Raw genomic sequence first — 22,957 nt, 5'->3', positions numbered from 1 at the left:
TTTAAAGCTGTCTCCAAAATGAACTTGGCATTTCAAGAAGACACTTCTGCGGTTACATTTCATTACATTCTTGGATGTTACTAATCCAAGTATTGTTACTGATCCAAACAAGAACATTCAGGGGTCACCTTAAAACATTTGGCATCTGTGATAACTAAGCCCACAGTTGTGGTTTTGGCGGCAAGAGCAAACAAGATGTGCCCTCTGTTAACTTGGTTATTTCCTAATGCTGTGTGGGAGGTCTTACTCCCATTTTGCCCATAGGGAAGTGTCTTTCCCAAGGTCACTAGTCTGCAGTGCAGCTAGGATATGAGCCCAGGCAGTGTGACTCCAGATGCTGGCTCTAATCTGTGTTAAGCTTCTCAGCCAAGGTCAGAGCCACCTATTAGAAAACATCAGCAGCTGCAGGACTTAAGAGTGGAAAGTGCTGGCACCCCAGAAAGATCTGGGTTTTGACTTCTTTCTTGGCTGTATGACCCCATCCAAGTCATTTTCCCTCTCTGCGCTTTCATCTGGCTCTTCCACCTTTGAGACAGGCAAGCAAAAACAGCAGAATGGCTGTGATGGGGGAAGACGGGTGACAAAGATGAACGGGCAGTACACCGGCTTCCCCGTGGCATCGTCAAAGTGGGCTGTCTACCTGGGGAGTCAGTTTGTGGCCATTTTGGCAACAACTTTGTCTTCACATACAATATTTTATTTGGTTCTCACAAAACTCTGATAAAACATGATCAAGAATTACCTCCATTTTAAAGACGAGAAAAGATTTAGAGGTCCTAGTGGTGAGAAGACTTACCACCAGTGAGAATACTTACCACCCTGAGGCGATACACAGTTAGAAAGGGAAGAACTGCATGTAGACACCACCAACTCTCTACTCCCAGCCTAATGCCCTTGGCACTCTACCAGCCTGAGGAGGGACCCTCTCTGGCGGGAAGTTCTCATTCTTTGGGAAGGTGGTCACTGAAAGCCTCCTCCAGTGCTGTTTCTCTAAACTGATTCTTCTGTGGTTTCTGTAGGGGACGGTCTTTGTCTTCCCCCATGTCTGAATGCAGAATGGGGGAAGCACCAGCTTGAGAACAACTAGTGCAGTCCTTGGAAGTTATCTGCCCGCAAAAGCATATCTTGTCCTCGAAGACAAGCCAAAATGCCTGACGCTGAAAATAGGGAGACCTTGAGGACGTGTGGAAACACTGACTCTGCTTACTAGGCAGATTCTAAGAAAATCAACAAGATGTTCTGTCCTGTCGCCCCTAAGAAGAGAAAGGTGAGTATAGCTTGGCTGAGGTCCGAGAAAGGCAGTATGAAAATAAAGGTGCTGCGCCACATTGGGGCTGCAGCCATTGTCTGTCTATTTGTCTGTGTTGTTTGTGTTTTTTGTTCTCTCCCATTTCACCCGAGAAAACACTAAAATGAGCAGCACGCAACAGGTTTCTTTGCTTTTTGTACATTTAGAAAGGTGGTATTGCAGATTGTATTTTTCCAGAAATGGCTGCAACAATATCTCCGTGTTTTTCTACAATGTGATCTTTACACTCCCCAGTCAAAACGTGGAGTCTAATTCTACCCACCTCCAACTCTGAATCTGGGGAGGTTTACAGCTGCTTTGACCGTAACAGAGAATGACAGAAGTGGCACAAGGTTAGGCCATGAATGAGATACAGGTTTTACCTCTCTCCTCCGTTCTTTCCTGCAACACACGTTTGGAGCTCTGAGTTCCCCTATAAAAAGTTTGACGACCCTGAGGCTACTATGTGTGAGAAGGCCAAACCACGTGGAGAAGTCACATGGGGGCTTCAGTAGACAGGCTTGATTTTTGAGTCACCTCTGACACTTAAATGAAAGAAACATCAAATAATTCCAGCACCCAGACATTGATTCACCCCCAGCCTTTTTCCTAGCCAAGGCTCAGACACCATAAAGCAGAAACAAACCATTTCCCCTGTGCCCTGGCCACAGTTCTGACCCCCAGACTCTGTGAGCTTAATTCGATGGTTGTTTCAAAACAGTTTTTTAAAATCCTTCCATAACTTTTTTTATTATGGTAAAATATACATAACATAAAATTTACCCTTTGGCCATTTTTAAGTGTACAACTCAGTGGCATTAAGTACCAAACCACTAAGTTTTGAGGTCATTTTTTACACAGCAATCATAACTGGAACAGGCAAGAACCTGCGCTATATTTAGAATAGAGCAAATGAGCTGATTTATTAGGGCTGATTGATTAACACCTGGCTGGGTTTGGGCAGGTGTGCACACCTGGGATGTGAGAGAGGCCGTATGTTTGAGTATTTGTCTCTGGATATGCTCCCTCTGTGGGCTGCCCTCTTGTGAGCCAGCTGCCGCTCCAGGATGGTGCCTGGTGCAGAGTGGGAACTCGCTAAATTTTTGTTAAATACATGGATGAATAAATAGTAGGAGATGGAATAGGACTGGTTATGTTGGGCCTGGTAAACTTAAACTCTTTTACTGGGCTTGTATCTGACATTCTGCCACTTCAGTCCAAGCTGTGAATTCCCTTTAAAAATGAAAATTCAACTGCAGTTGGCATTATCAGTTCCTTAAACAAGAATTGAAAGAGATCAAGCTTAAGTAGCTCCATTTCTAAGCCTGATTCTTGGGAACACTGATGAGCATATTTGACTCAGGAAAGTGTATTTGCCAGAGGTCAGAAATAATGTACTTGGTAGCACACTGACTGTTCTTAGAGCTAAAAGTCTCAGAGGATTAGACCCAGGCCCATGCCAGGCTCTCGTTACACCCTCTAGCTCAGTGCCATGTGTAATTAGGCTCATAAACATTACTTCTGATTGACCCTGAACACTGAGAAGGAAGTGAAGTCTGTACCTCCTCCTGCATTATACTAGGTTCCATTTCTTGCCCCTCTTAGCTAATCTTACAATATTAGCAGATAAGGAGTTGAAGAAATAATAATGGTTACCAGTTACCCAAGTGGTAGAGACTTCGATCACAGATTTTACGGCGACAAGAGCAGGTGTACAAAAGCAAAACTTAATTTTTCTAGAACTGAAATTCATTTCCATTTTCATGAGATTAGGAACCATGAGAGTTTCATTACCACAGTAGGGCCAACACCTAGGATGGTGCTGGTACAATAAATGCCAGTAAGTATTTATTGAATAAATGAATATTGGAACTCTAAACCAGAGACATTAGGCACCTTGCCCAATGTCACATGATAAATGGCAGGACACTACCCTGACTCCTAGCACAGTGTCTTTTCCTCTATGCCACAAGTGTTCTGGTAGACTCATTCATCCATCCATCCATCCATCCATCCATTCATATCTGTCAGGACTCTTTTGGATGTAAGTGGCAGATAACCCAACTCTAATTGCCTCAGGCAGGAAAAGGAAATCATGCTTGGATGACTCAAGAATCCAATGACATAAATGACTTCTGACTCAGCTGTATCCAGGCCTTAAACCGTGTCATCAGGAATCGACCTCCCTCCCTTCTTTCGCCTCCACCTTCCAACATGTTGGCTAACTTCAGGCCTTTAGCAGCATCGAGCTTACAGCATCCTTGCTGCTCGCGGCCCTAGCAGAACAGCACTTGCCTTCACCCCGACTTCTCTGTCTCATTTGTCTCCTCGGTTCTGGGATGGTCACTTACTCATTCCCGAACCAGTAATTGCGGTCGGGAGAGAGTGTTGTTTTGCTTGGCTAGGCCTGGGCCATGTGTCCAGCTCTGGAGCCAGGGAGGGAGCGACTCTGACATGGAGCACGTGGGTGAGAGTCGGGAAGGGAGAGTTCTCTAGAAGAAAAGTGGGGTCCTGCTCCCAGGAGGGCCCGGCAAGAACTGTTGCTCATGACCGCCAGCAAACATTCTCGCTGCTGTCTCTGTGCGGAGCTCTGTTTGGCAGATGGAGCTACAAATACGAACCTGACCCAATCCTTCCCCACTGAGGAGTTTAGCCTCTACTGGAGGGCCAGAGGTATCCCGTCAAGGGTGAGCTAAGTGATGTGAGAGAGCCGGGGAGGTCACAGAAAGCTGGCTGGCGACTCACTCACCATGTTCACCGTCCCCTGCAGGGTGACGGCCAAGGTTTCCGACCATTCAACTTGCACCTGAAGCTGTGTTTCCCCAGCCCCCTCCTCCCTGATGCCACCTCCATCACCACCTCTTAGAAAAGCCCCTTCCCCAGGTTCGCGGAGTAGTGTTCGGTCTTGCCTGGCTTCTGCCTAACACTTCAGTGTTTCTCTTAAAGTGAAACTTCAGTGCTTCAAGCTTTCCTGCTCAAGTTCTGCCTCGGCTTTCTGCTCCAGTGTCTCTCCAGGTGACCAGCTATGTGGCCGCGGGGTCACAGCCCCAGACACAAGGCCGGAGCAGTGTGAACAGGAGGAGGCAGGCAGAGAGGTGGCGGGAGCGGATGGTGCACAGTCCGGCAGTTTGTGGGAAAGGAGGCCAGGCTGCCACTAGCGGGTGTACATACAGCAGATGAATGGCGCACTCTATTTGGTGCCTTCATGTCCTTTGCCTCCTGTGTGTAGGATGCTTGGTGGGGGGCACAGTGGATGTGGGGAGAACCGCTAAGGGCTATTGTAGAGCTAATCAAGGGGGAGATGATGTGACTTGGACTAGAGGGTGGCTGCCTGTGGGAACTGGGGGAAATGGGGAAAGACGCCCTGTCCTGATGGGAGGGTCTATAAAGAAATCATGGCCATATTTAATCTACCACCAGGGGGGAAGACTGACGCCCAGAAAAAGGAGGTGGCTGATCTATGAAAACACACCATGGAAGGGTCAAGGGTCAAGATAAGGGTCAGAGCCTGGCTCTGCACCCACACAGCCTCTTCTGGAAGGAAGGCGGAACTGTGTGCCCAGAGAAGAGTAAAAGTTTTCACCAAAGCCCTGGCTGAAAGGGAATCATCACATCCCTGCTACTCAAGCCCAACCCGTCGGCATTAACCGAGCTTTCTGAGAAGCAAGGAAATAGATCCTGTTCTCAGGAAGAGAGAAAGAGTAGGTGGGACAGAGGTTTCGACCTCCCCCTCCAGGATACAAAGGAGAAATTCCTTGATTTTATCTTTAAGGGCCCTGAAGATGAGCTCTAGGCCTCTCCAGTCAGCCTTGGGCAAGCGTTAGTCCTCACACAGGCCAGGCTGACCGCACACCATCCCGCGTGTTTCCTCCTCTGGACTGTCCGAGCCGCCAGAGCGCTCCCAGAACTTGGAGCACCCATGCCGGGAAATATCTGAGGAAGAAACAGAAGAATGTGTCTGACCCTTGATAACGACCGAGTGCAGGAAAGGAGGTCATCCCTGCACGGCCCTGTGATTCACGACAGAACCAGAGAAGTTGTCGGATTCTAGTTATGGACCCGCACAGGTAACCAAACCCCTTTAGCAGAAGCGCTCAGACTTCCGTGAATGAAGAGAAGCCCGAGTCCCTCAGTCAGGACCCAGGACGTGGGAATCAGACTGGGTGGTGAGAGGGGGAAGGAAATGGGAGCTTGCACATCAAGGCAAGGAACACAAACAGACGCAGGATCCTTGGTTCTCCTCAGGGCCACAGATAAACTCTTGACTCTTGTATCCTTGAGATGTTTTGCAGGAATTTAGTCTCCACGAGATAGATGGTCTACTTCCAGACCACAAGCACTAGATCTCAGTCTGGGTGGAGACAGAGGACTGAGCGCTAAGATTCCTGAAACCATCCCGTCACCTCACCACGGACCAATCAGAATGGGCACTAGCTGGCCACACACCCTGCAGCCCTTCCCTGTAATTTTGCCTTAAAAAACCCTTGCTCGTGAGCTGACGGCGAGTTCGGGACCATGAATGTCAGCTACCTGTTCTCCTTGATGGCGCCTGCAATGAACACCCTCTTTCTTTCACTACATCCTGCTAGTGTTTGGCTTTGCTACACCACTGGTGAGCGGGCCCAGGTTTGTTTGGTTCAGTAACAAGATGCATCAGTGGTGTTTATTTTCGTATCACTGTGCCTCACCCAGAGCAGGGGCTCCGTTAATATTAATTAAATGAGCGAATGAATGAATGAATGAACCTTCTCAATCCCTTCTGAGCCAAATTCATGCTCTCTTCTAGAAAAATCGGAATACCCGTGAATTTTAGAAATGTGGCTCCACCTAGTGGACACTTTAGGATATGCCTGGAACTTGAATACCTTTCCCCTCACTTGAACTGTGACTTCTCTATTGCTTGTTCCCACTTCACCCAGTTGTACTGGTGCCATACTGGTCTACTGAGTAGAACAGCATCGTCCTGCAGGTGAGCGAAGCCTATCTGGATCTCTGAAATGGGCAATTTGAGACAGGTACTGTCAGGGGATGGAGGGGGCCAGATACATGAAATGGCTTAGGGCAGATGAAGTCAAAGAACACTGGTCCAGGACTCCAGATCCTGGCACTAGTTTGCTGTGTGACCTTGGGTGACCTGATCACTTTCTCTGAGCTTTAGTTTTATCATCACACAGCTCTGTACCCCCGTACCCTTGGGTACAATCCTCACCCTGTGGAGACCACCATGCCTATAGTATAGCTTTAGATTAAGTAAGGAGTCCACGACTTCACAGTTAATTCAGATCTGACTCCCATACCTGTCCTGTTGGCATGGCAGTGTACCCCCTCTTTAGATGCTCTCTAAACCTTTTCGTGGTTCTACACATCTTGAACCTGAGACTTTCCTTCTGCTAAGCTGTACATCAAAAGAGTTAAGGGTGTGGCCTCTGGAGCCAACTCCCTCAGTTTGAATCCCAATTTTACTCACACACAGCCCATCCAATTTATGTATCTACTTATAAGAAATTTAACCTTGGGCAAATCACTTCATTTCTCTCCTTTTCAGTTTTCCTGTCTGTAAAATGGATTAACAACAACAAAAGTCTGACACACACACACACACACACACACACACACATATATATATATACACACACCCACATATATACACACATATTTTTTTTAACTCAGAATACTACCCACAATACGCAGTATTTATGTGTTTTAACTATGATTTTATGCCTTTGAACTTCTGCTGCTCCTTATGACCATAGCCTCAAAGAGCTTTATATTTAGATTTTTATTATTTTTCCAAGTAAGGTATATTTGTAGTTACAGGGGCCTGCTGACAGGACTGAAGAAAACTTTCACTGTGCACTTTTAAGGTTGTATCCCATTATAGGATAACCTTGCCTATAGGGAATTATGAATATGTGAAATTCATCAATATTATAATTATACTGTGAATGGTACAAGCATTCCATTATTTGAGGATAGAAGTACTAGTTTCTTATAAGCAAATGTTTAAAATAAACGGAAAGTTTTATGATCTTATTCTTGCCTTTCTTCATTTGTATACCTGGAGCTCCCAAAATAGATGTGACCTGGGTTTCTTTTGACCTCCCAGAGGCCTTGATCTATGCCAAGGTAGTAGACAGGAAGTGGTGAACCCCTAGAAGTGCCCTGGGAAACTAAAATATAAGTGAGCAGGCTCTGCTCTCTGCCGAGGCCTGTGATAACATAGCAGAATATGCTTGGACTTGGCGCTGGTGTGCGGAGCAATCTGAGCTCATTGGCAGAAACTGTTCATGCTGGTTTTCCTGATCCAGGAAACTATGGGCAGGAAGTACTGACCCAAATTCCTTCAATACCAGTGTGCTGAGCAGTGAATGGAGACTCAAAGCCATCTCCCTAGAACAAAGCTTCTCAACCTTGGCACTCCTGACACGTGGCTCCAGATAATACTCCGTGGCCGGCTTGTCCTTGGCATTCACTGTGGGATGCTTGGCAGCATCCCGGCCTCTGCCCACCAGCTGCCAGTAGCATCCCCCTCCCTTGGCTGGGACAACCAAAAAGATCTCCAGACACTGCCAAATGCCCCTGGGGGCAAAATCTCGCCTGCATCCTCTTGTGCCATAGTATCCCAAGGCAGATGGTTTGCTTAAACCAAGTCCCGGCCAGACAGTCTTTGAAGAGGCCACGAACTCATGGGAGGCTGCCCGTGAACTACCTGGATAATCAATTAATTCTCCTCCACCAGGCTGCATGGTAGGCAGGGCCTTGGTCTCCTTGGATGAAAAGGTTTCATTGATGGGACTATAGAGTCATAGTCCGAAGGCTGACATCCCAGGAGTTTGTGGCACTCTGTAAAAATCAGTTTCTTGTTATAACTTTTATGCTCTCCAAGAACATTTCTAAGGAAGATGGTTCAGATAGTGTACCGTTCAAACCCCCTTCAAAGCCTTTCACACTTGCTTCCTTCAAGCCTCTTCTCCCCTCCTGCTGCCGTTAGTGGCCTGTCTGTTCCACTTGGGCATTCGGCAAACCTTACATGTGTGTATGCAGTTTTCTAAAAAGCCCTTAAATTTCTGTGTCCTTTCTCTCCAGAATGGAATATCTTTACATAATGCTTGGTAAAGAAGCCAATTCCTAAAGTTGTCAGCAGAAACAGGTGGCTGGGAAGGGTGATTATGCATACAGTGTTCCGAGGCTGTTTACACAATGTCCCCCTGGTGAGAGAAAGCAGGAAAGAAGCCATCCAATGGGAAAGATGATTTACCAGACATTCATGGCAGGCTTGGAAAACACCTCATGCCTCTAGTCAGGGGAGAAATTATTGGCAGTAGAAGGATGCACAAATGCATATCAAAAAATGTCTTGGAGAACATGGTGGTCTTAAAATGACTTACTACAGCTGAATAAATAAAACATTTAAGGATCTTCTCCCAGGTCCCACCCCAGTCTACTCCCCAAGTTCTGACCATTTATAGGCTGTCTTTTCAGGCATGCTTTGGACAGCCTTTGAGCAATGCAGCCAAGCCTCATACTGTCACAATAGTCTGAATTTCTCAGACTTCAGTGTGTGCTCCGCAGACACCTGGGCCTCCAGGTAAAATGCAGATTCCAGGGCAGCCAGTCTGGGGTTTGGGGGTGAGATTCTGCATTCCCAACGAACTCCCAGCGAGGTCAATGCTACTGTCTGTGGAACCCACTTTGAAAAGCAAGGGAGTAGAGCCCTGCTTTTAGGGAAAGCTGTAAACGCTTAGCAGATGGAGAAACTGGCAAAGCAGTGTTCTATGCTTGGCCAAAGTTGCCGACAGCAGGGAGGGTGTGTGCCATGTGGGTCTGGTGCCCTTGGTTCCTGAGCCAGAGTTTGAGACTGTTATGCTGTTTTTCTCATTCCAAGTAGGAGACGCAGCAGGAGCAGCAGCAGCTGGGCTGTACCTCCCTCATGGGCAACTACAGGATTTTACCCAATCGTAAAAATCCCCAGTTCATGTTGCATCCTACCTGCCATCCACTACCTTCCTTCGACACCACCACGTGAAGCCCGAATAATGAAACGAGCCCTTCACGATGAGTCTGACACAAAGCCAGCCCGTCTAACGCGAGGCTGGCCTTTCTGGGAGCCTCCGGACCGCTCCTTGCAGTGCAGCCCTGGGTCCACAATCTAAACCACAAGTTGTTTAATGCCCTGACTTCCTGCTGTCTCAGAGCTACTTACCTAAATCCTGGTTTTCCTAATAACAAAAAGAAAAAAGCCAAGCACTTACCAGGTTTTCTCAACCTGCCTGGACTTCTCACTCCCCTGGATATGGACGTTTCAAAGCTGAAGGTGTTGTATGTTCGGTCGGAAATGGGAGCATCAGAACTGTGTTTCAGTGCAGACTGGCCCGTTAAAAACAGACAAACCGAAAGCCATGGAAAAACTCGAATGCCCACGTAAGCTTGAGGCGCTTTCGGTGGCTTATTCTCAGGGTGCTTCTGAAAGACTGCAGCTGAAAGTGAAGTTTGTGTTTACAGTGGCCTCAGTGACAGAAAGCAAACAAACCTCTTACCCTCCACGCGGAAGGCCAAGAATAAGCCTGGGCATTGAGCTGCAGCGTCAGGCCACCGAGCGCGCTTTCTGCATCCTCAAAGGGAACAAAAGAGTCTCTGTTCTCAGGCTCTGCAGGCCTTTTCTGGTTTAAAAAGTGCTAAGAAGCAGGTGAATCTCTGAAATCTTCATAGGCAATGACAAGGGACTAAACACCAAACCTTCCAAATTCGTTTTGCTCCCTGTGCTCAAAAAAAGGGATAAATCCAGCTTTGCATTAACATGACCACGCCTGGCTCCCCACCCCCCGTGGCAGTGGAGAACGAGTTTTGGAGGCCAGGAGATGCCTTTTCGGTGGGTGCCGCTGGGTGAGTGATGCCCACCACTGAGGTGCTGTCTGGGGGTGACATCGACCTTTAGGGAACTTCCTCTAGATGTTTTCTCTATTTGTCAGCGAGGCTGGCGACCCAGGTCAGTGAGACTGTGGCTCAATAAAAGCCAAAAATCTGAGTTGGGAAAGGTGTGGGCTCAGAGTCACAGTGGACCAGTCACGCCTCCTGTGTGACCCACTTGCCAGAGAGGCGCGGGGTGGTCCTAACAGCAGTGGGTCCGCGGAGGCTGTCTGCCCACCTCCTGCCACTGCACTTCACCCCAAGAGTTGGCCTGGTAGCAACTTGGTCCCCAGGTTGTGTCTGTGTGTCAGCAGGCACCTTGAGGGACCCCATCTTTTTCATCTCTGTCCCCAGTGGGATTGAATAGCCATTGAATATTGGCTGATCTGAGGCGAAGCCTTATGCCATCCAGCATCCCCTTCTTTCCCAAACAAAACGACTACATCCAGAGGACTCTGACCTTGGCGTCAGAGTGCACCTCAGATACACGTGATGAACCTTTGTCTGAGCCCAGAAGGCTTTTCCTTCCTCTTCTGAGTGGTTATCTGAATGGTCAGCTTTTTAAAGCAGTGGAGAGGAGAGAAACATCTTATTCTCTCCACCATGTCTTAAAAGGAGGCATTATAATCAAATAGGAAGGACCAGCAGAGGTCCATGTTCCAGCTCTGCACTCACATTTTAGCCTTGCTGACTGCACCTCAGTTTCCCTGTCTGGAAAATGGGAATACAGATCCTTACCACATAGGGTTCATTGCGAGGGTTGAAATAATGCATATAAAGAACTTGGTAGGGCGTCTGCTGGGTAATAAATGCTCAGTAAATGTTAGTTCTCACTCTAATGAAGGCAGCGCAATGTGGGATTTTGTTTTTTCTATTCATATACCATGTAGCATCTTTCCGTGGTAGGTATGTACAGGATTGAGCTGTGGTGTTCCTCTACCTGCCAGGAAATCATCCTATAAAACTCACTCTGTCCTCTCATGCCAATTTCTGCACTCAAAGATATAAAAGTGGGACACAAAATATAAAGGAATGGGAAACCCATCACTCTCCCTTGCACTGAAAATGGCATTTTGACAAATGGAGGTTGACAGGGGCACGCACTCACCAGGCGCTGGTGGCCAACCTGATGCACACAGAAGCATCTCTAAGGCAGCCCATGGGGATACGGTGCCCCACATTGTTTCCATCATCTCTGGGATGAAAAGTGGTAACTGGCTGACAGTCACCTAGCAAAATTCCCTAAGTAAAGCTTGGATCAGGAGATGAACAAAATGCAGGGGGCCCAGGGGCCCCAGGCGGTGAGGCTGATAAGTGAGTGTCATGAATCAAACTGGAACCTAGCAGATGACTCCTCAAACTCAACAGTGGAGCTGTTAGGCTGCCCCAGGCTGGATGGCAGAGAGAGCCCCTGCCAGCTTTTGGGGGCTCAAGTTGCAAGGGAGGCGGGTTAACCAATCAAGGACACGATCAGAGGCAGCTGCTGCAGAGCAGAAACAAACCCCAGTTACCCTTTGCTTCTCCCTGCTCACTAGAGCATGGTGTGCTGCATTTGGGCAGAGCCCACCCTCCCGCCATGGCTGCAGGAGCACCTCGCCATCCTCTGCTGTGTCAATGAGGTGACATACCCATTCTGCAGGCGGGAAGACTGAGGTTGACAGGGGCATGCACTCAGCAGGCGCTGGTGGCCAACCTGATGCACAGTTTATGGTTTTTCTCTGTTGAGTCTTAAAAAATGCATAACAGATGCGGTGCTGACATATGCAATTTCACATATCTGGATTTAATTCTTTTCTCAAAAATGGCCCTTCCCTAACTTGATTGTTTTACCAAAATCCGTTTTTTTTTTCTTCATGAAAGGAATCCCATTTTTCAGTGACTGAATTGCTTCTAGCGCCTTTTCCTGTTCCCAGCTGGTGAGGTTTTGTAGACCATTTCTCTTCCTTCTGTATTTGACGAGTAAGAATAATGAATCGATCTGCAGCCTCACTAACATGATGAGGATAAATGGGGCGGCAGCCTTTAATAAAATGAGGCACTAGCCAAAGATGAAGGCCGGGAGGTCATTACAAATTCTACAGAAGACATACCACAATTGATGTATTTTCTGAGGCCAAATAGAATATTAATATCAGAAGGAGAGAACTAATAAGGACAATATCCCTGAGTCGTAAGGGATTTTTAAAATCTATTCCCCTTTTTTGCTTGACTCTCTATCAAGTGGTTGGCCAGCATTTTCTTGAAGGCTTCCTGTGAAGGGGACTCAGTACCTCTGTGACAGCTCATTCCGTCTTTGGAAGGGTTTGCTCTGACTTTTCAAATTTATACTTAGGTGAAATCTGAATCCTTGAAGAGTCCATCACTGGAACAGCTCTAATCCCTGTGGCCATACTGAACGAGGCTATTTCCTCTTACCTGTAAAACCTCTCCAGCTATTTGAAGACACTCACGATGGTCACCCATGCCTTTTCTTTTATGGGCCACACATCCCAATTTCTTCAGCTGCTCTTTCACCTTCTGGTTATTTCCTTCCGAGGAGGTGGCAGTTTCCCTGTGCCTTCCAGTAAGTGTTGGGGACATCCGTCATGTTCATAGCCATTCATCTTTCCATATAGAAATTCTATGGGATATGTCTCCCTAATGCAGCAGTAAGGCCTGAAGTTCCCAGCCTCCCCTGCAGCTGAGCGTAGCATGTGACCTCGCTTCTGCCAGCGGGTACTGAAATGGAACTGAACCCGGAAGGGGCAGCACGAGGACCTGGGGCTTCTAGTCTGCGGTGCAGGTGGCGGCAGAGGCATTGAGCGTTTGGGGGCAGGCTGAGCTCCTGAAGCAGGAATGGTTTCTCTGCTCGCAGTGATAAGCAGTCACAGAAATCAAGTTCCTGGTAGCTGTAGAATGGCCATTATTAATTTCTACCTTTGTGGTATTTTGTGAGCAATGGCAGCAATGACCTCATCAGGACTTTTCTGTGTCATGGTTTGTAAGTTATTCGTGAAAGCTCTGCCTTTAAAGTGGTTTCTCTAGCCCTCTCAACAATTAGCACAAGTCATCCAATATCTTTGAATAAATCTCCTTTCTCCTTATATTAGCCAGAGTCAGGCTGCTGCTAAGAAGCCTGACTCATACAGGCCCTGAACCGAATGTGCAATGATAGTAGAGATCTCTCCAATGTGCAGAGAACCGTCACCTCCCCATTCTGGTGATCATACTTCTATTAATGCAGCCTCCTATTAATTCATAGCCAAGTTAACTCTTCTAAGCAACCGTTTTACACAGCTGATGTACACCAGATTTACTGGTTATCTGAAACCCTCAGATCAGGGGCGGGGATTCATTCCCTGGTCTAAGGAATTTCTACAAAAACAGACTTTTTATGCTTTCTCATGACTTGTTCAACAGAAAACAATGCCTGAGCTTCCTCCCACCCCCAGCCACAGTATTAAGTGTATGAACGCGATTCCTTTGAAGTGCTGAAAATGCAGTCATTCCCCTGACCAGGTAGGAAAATAACAAGCATGTATAGATAAAATATGCCACTGTTTCTTCTTCCCACCCACTCATTTCCCACGGCAAACAACTGACATGTCTCAAGGTCACCCAGCAGCCATTCTGAACCAGATGCTTCACCCATCCTTCTTCACCATCGGAGTGTTTTGAAATGAACATGGACGGGACAGCTGTCTCTGATTCTCCCTCCCTGATCCTCTGGGGTGTCCCTGCCACTCCCAGGGAGCCTCTGTGAGTACAGAAAGGAGCCTTAAGAAACAGTCTTAAATTAAACAAGAACTTTCTCCTTTCCTTCTGCTGCCAACCCTGAAGGAAAAAGGAAAAATAAAAGGGGAAAGAGGCTGGGTGCTTATGTCATAGCAGAGAGGTGAGTCCCTTCTAGATTATCAGGCCATCACTAAACACGTGTGAAATAAAGACATTTGATTTTGACCAAAAGCAGACCAGAAATAAGTGAAGGTAGAATAGGGTTGCATGTGAATAATTCCTGAGGCTTGATTCAGACTGTTTTGAACACTCCACATAGGGAAATAGAATTTCAAATGATTTGCTCAGATATTTCGCTAAAACGTCTCCATGGTCTGGGTCAGGACTCACAGGCTGAGATTCCAGGAAGGCCAGGTGACAGGACAAAAGTCCCAGCAGGAGAGGTTTGGGTGGATCTCTGACCTCCATACTGCACACCTTTGCTACTCAAAGAGTGGTCCCTGGGCCAGCAGCATCCGCCTCACCTGGCTGCTTGTTAGAAATGCAGACTCTCAAGCTCAGTCCAGCCCCACTCAGTCCGACAGGCATTTCAATGAGATGCCCAGTGATGCGCAAACAGTGTGATTTGACAAGCACTCCCCTGAATCATCGGTGAGATGTTTGGAAAAGTCAGTCAGTTGCAGAACCTTATTGCAGACAGGAAAGACATTCAGCCCAAGTGAGAGCAGTGGGCCTCAGCACTCCATCACCAGCATGGAGCTGTTGGGCTAACACCATGGCATGGTCTCACCTCGAGGCTGCAGGTCAAGGAAGTCATGTCCAGCTCTCGGGAGATGAAATGACTTCCTGGAAGCTGTGATAAGAGAGTCAATAGCCAGTGCCAAGCTGTCTTACTGCCATACTTCCTGACATGCTCATGGTTAAGAGGAGATGGGCCACTGGAGACTACTACTCAGTAATAAAAAGGAACAGATTGTTGATCTTAGAACTTCTTTGGATGGATATCAGGGACATTGCACTCATGCTAAGAAAGCCACTTACGGTATGGTTCCTTTTATATGACTCTCAGAATGACAGAACTACAGAGATGAAAGGCAGATTACTGGTTCCCAGGCATCAGGGATGGTGTGCAAAGAAGAAGGGGGCTGGAGTGACTCTAAAGGGGTAGCAGAGGGGAATCTTTGTGGTGATGGACTAGTGAGTGTTATGGGGGTTCAGTGAAGCGATACAAGTGATAAAATGGCACAGAACTACATACGCTGGTGCCAGTGTCAGTTTCCTGGTTTTGATGTTATACTAGAGGAAACCGGGTGAAGGGTACGCAGGACCACTCTGTACTGTCTTTGCAACTTCCTGTGAATGTATAGTTATTTAAAACCAAAAGGCCAAAAAAATAAAAATAAAAAAGAGATGGTAGTTATGAGGGCGTCATCTGGTGAGACACACCCTTACAGTAAAACATCCCTGGAGCGCTGTGGTAAGGCTTTTACCTGGTTTCCTGCCTGTTTTACAGAAGACATCATTGTACTCTGAGGTCCCTTTTCCAAAGTCCTCCAGGAAAATTTGCATCCAGGATGTCCTGTCACATTAAATGGTGTTACCACAAGGTTCTCAGATATGGAGGTAGTAAGAGGAATGTGACATGCCGTGTCCCATCTGGACACACAGAAATCAGCTCGGAAAGACTCTCACTTAGAGTTTAGGAAACAGGTCCAGAACGGAGAGGAGGTCCAGCCAAGGTCACCAAGCAGCTGACAGTGGCAACGGACTCAGTGGTGAGATCTGGTGCCCAGCCCAGAGCCCCTCCATCACACCACCCATCACAAGTACCAGAGGCTTAAGATGGCATTAAAATTCAGAACTCATCTGAAGGTTCACTCTGAGAAGCAACATCCAAACAACCTATCGATGACAGCAGGGCATCTCTTTTAATTGCCTATTCACGCCGACAGATTGTCGTTTCATATTCAGAGCTAAACGTGGAGATGTGTCTTTTCACAGGGCACTTATCTGACTGCCTCATCAGTAATGGGAACTAATGTGCAGTGTGATTGCTGAGTACAAGTTCTATTTTTTCCCGGCCAAGCAGGAAGTTTAAAACCTGCTGAGTTATTTTTAAGGAGGATGAAAAATAGGCATCATACCAGCTTCCGCAATGGCCTTGTCCAAGGGCACGTGCCGCTTTATTCAAGGTGTTGGCCAGGCTGGGAGAAATGGAGGTCATGTGAAGTTTCCGCCATGAGATTTCTCGGTGGAAAGGTGGCGGATGAGGGTCCCCACACTCAAGTGGCAGCAAAGGACATGGGCTCAGCTGCTGACCTGATGGGGCAGCGATCCCAGATTTTTCTGGAGTCGTCATCTAGCAGTTTGTTTCATTTGAGGATTTGTGACTTCCTTCCTCTTCTCTGAAGAGCCATGGCACCCAGGCTCTGAACTGAGCGCTGGCCCCAGTGCGTCTGGTCCCTGCTGGGTCTCTGGGGCCTTGGGCTTCAGGCTCATGTCATATGAGTCACAAATGAACACCTCACACTTCTGAGTAGATGAGGCATTCGGGAGAATTAATCCCTGGAAGTCTAATATTCAGGAACATAGTATTCAAATGATGTAAGGGAAGCTGCTTGCACTCGGCTTCCACTGATGTAAGCACTTCTTGATCACCTGCCGACTTTGTGCAAGGCTTTGTGCTAGGAACTAGGGTCGTAATAGAGCTGTTTTGGGGGAATTTCTTCACATCCCCTGGAATAAGGAGTAAAGCCCTAAAGAATCACAAACCACCATGAGGACCACTGTGGTAGAAAGTTCTAGAAATAAAGGGCCAACTCATTAACCTTCCCTTCCTTGTGAGTCAACTTCTTCCCTCTGCTGCATCTTACAAGTTTGTAAATGCCTCTCTGCACAGGACAGTGTCGGACTTGTACAAATGATCTGTAATCTTCCCAATAACGCTATTGACTAGCTGTATTTAAACACAATGTCTCAAGAGTGGAAAATGAAAACTAGATAGAGTAAGTAAACTTGTCCATGGCTCAGAGCTAGTCAGGTGCTGAGCTGGCTTGGAAGGGGCAGGTTTTTCAGCTGCATGGAGCCTGAGCCCAGCACTGGGTACCACACAGAGGTTAGTGAGTGTCTCTCTAACTTGAACCTTGAACCTTCAAGCTGAGAAGCCCAGGAAACAGTGTGCTGAGCTTGGAGGGTGTCTGGGTAGGGGCCAGTTGGAAAGGGAGTTAGAAGTGGTAGGATGTGAATACTTCCGTGATCATCTGGGATTCAAGCGAGCAAACGCAAGGGAAGGGGAATGCTGAATTTTGAAGAAAGCAAGGCACCCAGGACTGGAGAAACAGGTTTTTTCTAAGAATTGTTTAGGATCCTCACCCCTTTGTCCACACAGCCGAGCACATGCCTGATGTTAGTAAAACACTGTGTGGTAAGTCTTGGTAACAATACTGGATAACACAGCAGCCAGCTGGAACGACGCTCTGCCTAGGACGTCACAGGAAACAAACAACGTGAGCCGCAGACACAGAATCACTGAAGTGCGGGATCTCAGGCGTGGAGAAGCTCTTACAGGCCCTCCACCCGCCCCCTTTACAAGGCAGGATGCACTGTCTCCCATTTCTGCCTGGCCCTCCTGAGATGGGAGCCCACACCTTCATCTCTATTTGTGGCCGAGGACTCTCCTTTTGGGGAGAATGGATGATGTTCAAACGTAAGACCAATTACACGTGCGTGTAGGGGGCTGGGGGCGGGCAACAGAAGCTGGGTGGAGGCCTGTGTGCTGATTCAGGGTTGCACGTGCACATCGCTTCCGATTTCTCAGTGCGCCGGAAGGGGTGGAGGGGAACTTTGTGGCGGGCAGGGGGCTCCCCTCCTCCCCACAGATGCTAAGGGGCCTTAGATGCTGTAGGCTTCACTGAGGTCTGAATGACAAAGCCACCTGTCAGGCACGGCAAAGGCAAATGGGTGGCACATCAAATGGCTTATTCACCCTGAGGCTACACAGAGGCTGATGCACAGTCAAAAATATATCGACCTTTTGTTCTCCTGGACCGAGTCAGAGTTCTGGCCCTTGACACTCAATTGCTTTGTTTGCTTCTTAAAGAAGAAACAGTCCCGGACTGCCAAGCAGGGGTGAGCAGTCGTTCTCAGAGGTGCTTCTGATGTCAGCGGTTTATGGGGCTCCCAGCTCGGGTCTCCAAGGGGTACCCAGACCTCTCTCTGGCTTCCCATAGCCCTCTGTGGATGAGCCAGGGACACTAATCTCCACGCAGACCGGAGGTGGGCAGGCTGGGTCGGGAGCCAGAGGGGACCAGCTGGGGACCTGGTTTGTCCTCAGTGATGATGACACCCGAGAAGAGAGCTACTTGTCTCTCCGTGACCCTCAGCCCCTGTCCCAGAATGCTGCCACGGTCCTCAGGCAGCGACCCCTGCCGGCCCTTGGTGGGGGGGCACACCATGGTGCTTGTTTTTCTCCACTACCCCACCCTGACAAGCTTCACCAAGGCACAGGAATGAGAGCCAGGACTCCACCCTCTGCTGGCGACCCAGCTGCAGTAGGTAAGAGGCCCTAAGCCAGTGGCCCAGCTGGTGGCCCCTGTAAATCCTCTGCCCACTGGGAAGGAAATCCAAGGAACTCGTGCAGATGTGTGTGCAGATCCTGGGACTAGCACGTGCTCAGCCAGGCTCTAGGTGACAGAGCAGACAGGCAGTGGCCCCATCCGTGACAGGGCACCTATCTCTTATCTGGTATCTTCATCTCCCTTGATTTTTTCTTTAAGGCCACGTTTTCCAAGCTTGTAGCTGAGTGAAATTCTCAGGCTCCGACTATTGGACAAAGAGCCCCTTGAACCACACAAACAATGCGCAGCTTGGGAAAATCATTTCTTTTAATGACAGAGAAAGCACACCAAGCTGTCACAGAAGCCCATCAGGAGCGGCCACTGTACAAATCAATGCCCGGAGGTCCTGAACTAGCATTAGACATTCACAGGGAAGTGCAGTGTGGCGAAGGGAACATCCACGCGGCATCGAGGACACAGAGGAAGCAGGAGACAGTGACAGCTCACACGTGTGCTGTGCATCCATAACTCAGACTCCTCTGCAGGCAGCTCTTCCCTCCTTCTTCCTCTGATGTAGGGCCTGGGGAGGTTTGCAGATGACCAAGGGGAAGACAGGCCCTGTGTATCTGTGTCACAGAAGAGCCAATTCTGTAGGCAGATGTGGCCCTGGGACTCCAAGGGTCATGCCCACGAAAGGAGATCTGACATCAGTCCTCTCAACAACAGCTCAGGGAGCAAGTAGGATGGATGAACAGCAGCTCCTTTAGAATCTAGGGTCTGCGCACGACTTCCCAAAGGCATGCTAGGAAATAGGTTTATCAATGAAACTTTGCCATCCCAAAGAGTAAAAGTCATTCTCCTGGTTTTTACTGCATGTATGTAGGTTTCAAATGAAAGGACAAGAAGAAAAGGCAGCAACTCAAAACTTATTGGGGATATTGTGGCACTTCACCAATCTCTTTTGCTTATAATATATGGCAGAGCAAACGGAACCCTGTCAACATAGACTTTCATTATAGATGACCCTATGCTGTACACTCTCAGAATACAGAAGGAATCCATCCTATCATACATGTTTCATCTTTAAAAATAATCTAACATAGTCATATTCTCTGGCTAGTAACAAACTATTAACATCTGAGAATACAGAGAAAACTTGGGATTAATAGTAAATTCTCTGACGTGCTCCCCCCACCCTCCCCATTCAGCATCATCTATGAACACATTTCTGCAAAAGCTCCCATAATCATTCATAATTAGGAAAGGAAGGATATGATAGTTTCACCAAATAGACTTTTAGCAAGAAGTGATGGAATATTTCTACCTTGGCAAAAATGAAGCATGAACATAACATATCACAGGTTTGGGCCCATGCAAATGCATGTTTTGTTATGTGGGGGTATTTTATTCTTACCCCAAGACCACGATTAGCATGCAGGTTGTTTTCAACTACTGAATTAGAGATAATTATTGGCAGTGCACCTCTCTTGGGTAACCATGATCACTAAGGCAAGATTATTATTTCACCTTGTATAGGATATCAGCAATATCTTGTCAGATGCATGTTATACAGTGAAGACCTGCGACGTAATATTTTTCAAAAAAAGAAAAAAACCTCAAAACACAGATTCCCTAAACACAATTCAGTTGAAAAGGAACTGTTAAGCTTTTAGAAATATATTTTAAACTACAAGGCTGCCCTGTTTTTACATTTTTATGAACATTTGAAAAAGTCCCCACCCCTAAAAATTTGCCAAATTATTTCTTCGTTATTGGTAACAGTCTCACCAAATTTGCTACCTTGGTTGATTCTTGCTGAACCTTTAGCTACTAAGGTCCTCAATGTGTAATCAACACCCTTTGGAGGCAGTTTAATTAAGTTCTCCGACTGTCAACCTGGAACTCCAGTGACCTTTAGTGGTTTTCAATCCATCCAGTGGACAGCGGTGGGCGTTCAGCCGCCCCAGGCGAGCTTTCAGATGGTGTTAGCTTGGCTGAGCCCAGCGGCCACCTGACCTGCAGACCCAATTTTTATTTTTCAACAGGGACACACTGGAGCTGAATTTGCTTATTCAAGAGAAGCTGAGGCAGTAGAGACAGCTCCTTGGCCCAGCCAAAAACAGATGCCACGTGAAATCTGTGCCCAGGAGGCCCCTGGGCAGCGTTGGCTGCACCGATGCTTCATACAACAGAACCTTTGGAAGATGACAAGTGGATTGACTGAATCCTAATGGCCAACGTCCTCTGTAAGTCCTGGAGCACATCCTGGCCTGTCCCTTCGCCATTTTTGTCATATAGGAGCTGCTTGAATGCTTCATTTTCAATGAGGACCATCATGTTTTTGAGGAAGTAGCCTTCACAATAGGCTGAGAGCTCTGTGACTCCAAGGAACTGTGGAGAGTGGAGAGGAAGTAGGAGACAGTTATGTTTCTGAAATGCACTTGATAGCTTTCAGATATAACAATGGCGACCACCTAGTAGGGCAGATTGGCTGCAAAAATGGCCCTGATTCTCCACCCTTTGCTGTATTCACACTGCTGGCACATGGCTTCGCACCTTCTTCCATCAAAGCATGGGAGTCTTTTTCTCCACTTGGCCTTGTGACTTGCTCAGGCCAGTAGAAGGTAGGCGAAGCGGGAGGTGCTGGCTCTGAGCTAAGCTTTGCGTGACCATGTGTATGCTTCCTCGCTCTCAGAACCCTGCCTGTGCTGTGAAAACAAGCCTGGGCCGGCCTGCTTGGGGGGCGAGTGACTACATGAAACTGAGGGGAGCCAGCAACATGGCCCAAGCCGGGGTGAGCAAAGCCAGCCACAGTGGACCTCAGGAGCAAGATCTGCTGAGACCAGAAGAATGTTCTAGTCACAGACTCACATGCTAAAGAAGGGCTGTGTTTCTTTGTTTTGGTTTTGCATTTATTTCATTATAGATAATGGGCATATGAATGGAGGTGCAGGCAGTTCTGAGCTCTACAAGTATTAACTCATTTACTTCTCACAGTGATCCTAATGGGCACTGCTTACCTAACCCCTATATTTAGGGCAGTGATTCTCAACTAGGTATGACTTTACTCCTTAGGGGACATCTGGAAAAGTCTGGAGATGTTTTTGGTTGTCACACTGGGGCTGGGTGTGTATGTATACTATTGGCATCTAGTGGGTTGAAGCCAGGAATTCAGCTCAATACCCCATGCTGCACAGGGCAGGACCTCAGCAGAGAATTGTGCAGCCTGAGCTGTCACTCATGCTGAGATGAGATTGATCTGGAGACATGGTTCCTGATAGACTAAACCAACAAGGAAGGGATTCTGTTGGCCTGGCTTACCATTCTGAGCCCAAGCAGAGGACTTGGCAGACGGGAGACATTTAATAAGTATCTGTCGAATGTATGAATGAACAGTTAACTCTCAGAGTAGTGATACTAACAGCGAACATTTACTGAGAGATTACAGTGCGCTGGGCACCTTGCTAGGCACTTCACATGCATCATCTCATTGAATCCTCAACTTTCCTTGAGGCAGGTATATTACCACCTCCAGTTTATAGGGGAGTAAACAGAGCTAAGAGTAATTTAGAAAAATCCACACAACATATCAAGGGCAGAACAAGGAACTGAACCCTGGTAGTTCAAGTCTTAGGGATGCATGTTTAACCATAGGACACACTGCCTCCAGCCTGAATTCCATTAATCAGAGGGTATTGAGCCTCATGATGTGGATGGTAGAGGAATTTATGTTTGAGATGCAGAAATAAATGTGGATATGTGGATGGGCTACCTGTCTTAGGACATTCTCTACAGTTTTCAAAGCGTGTAAGTCTCTGTTGCAATAAACTAGATGTTCAGAAATAGTTGTTAAGTGCTCCTTGAGATGACATCCTGATGCTTTACTTAGAACTGCATTATCTAAGTTATCCAAATGCTGCATTTTCCTTCAGAACTAATATCCTGCCCTCTAAATCAGTGGTGCACTTAAGGCTAGACGTGCAATGGTGGAGTGATGAGGAGGCAGGGACAACAGGGCTCAGTGGGCTGAGCAGAAGGCCGGATTCAGGGTGGGGCTCCCCCACCTTTCTGAATTCGTGATGAAGGCTGGGCCGTTTGGCCTCGAGCTCCAGGCTCCTCATTTTCAAAATGGGAATTATGACACCTGCATCATAGGCCTGTTGGGGGTGGGGGAGTCAATGTCATATGATTTATGACAGGATGATGTCACTGCCACACTGTGGAAGGCAGCTAAGGGAGGGGCCCTACAGTCTGCCTGAGTATTTACTCTAGGCTCTGCCACTTACTAACCATTTGCTGCTGGGCAAGTTATATCAATCTTGCCTCAGAATTGTTATCCATAAAATGGGGATGACAATAATACCTACCTAATAGCCTGCTGAGATTAAATGGGATAATACAAGGAGCAGTCAGAACAATAGTTGATTGTGGTCAGCACTCACTCGGTGTTAGTTGTCATTATAAATGTAAACTATTTATAATTATTACTCTC

The 22,957-nt window shown here is 47.4% G+C and overlaps 1 protein-coding gene across 4 annotated transcripts in view; it reads right to left on the bottom strand.

Annotated features, from left to right (window-relative positions):
* Nucleotides 1–18,774: 18,774 nt before the first annotated feature.
* The window catches only part of ABTB3 (ankyrin repeat and BTB domain containing 3), a 291,411-nt gene continuing 287,228 nt past the window's right edge, over nt 18,775–22,957 (bottom strand). For all 4 annotated transcript variants that reach the window (XM_037007083.2, XM_037007081.2, XM_073213790.1 and 1 more), the window contains one exon: nt 18,775–20,856. In XM_037007083.2, the coding sequence (XP_036862978.1) occupies nt 20,647–20,856 (210 nt within the window). In that variant the 3' untranslated portion in view covers nt 18,775–20,646. The remainder of the gene's footprint in view (nt 20,857–22,957) is intronic.

The sequence above is a fragment of the Manis javanica genome, chromosome 10, assembly GCF_040802235.1.
Source record: "Manis javanica isolate MJ-LG chromosome 10, MJ_LKY, whole genome shotgun sequence".
In the NCBI taxonomy this organism is placed as follows: Eukaryota; Metazoa; Chordata; class Mammalia; order Pholidota; family Manidae; genus Manis; species Manis javanica.
The sequence above is the reverse complement of the archived record's forward strand: the minus strand, read 5'-3'. Positions and strand labels throughout refer to the sequence as shown.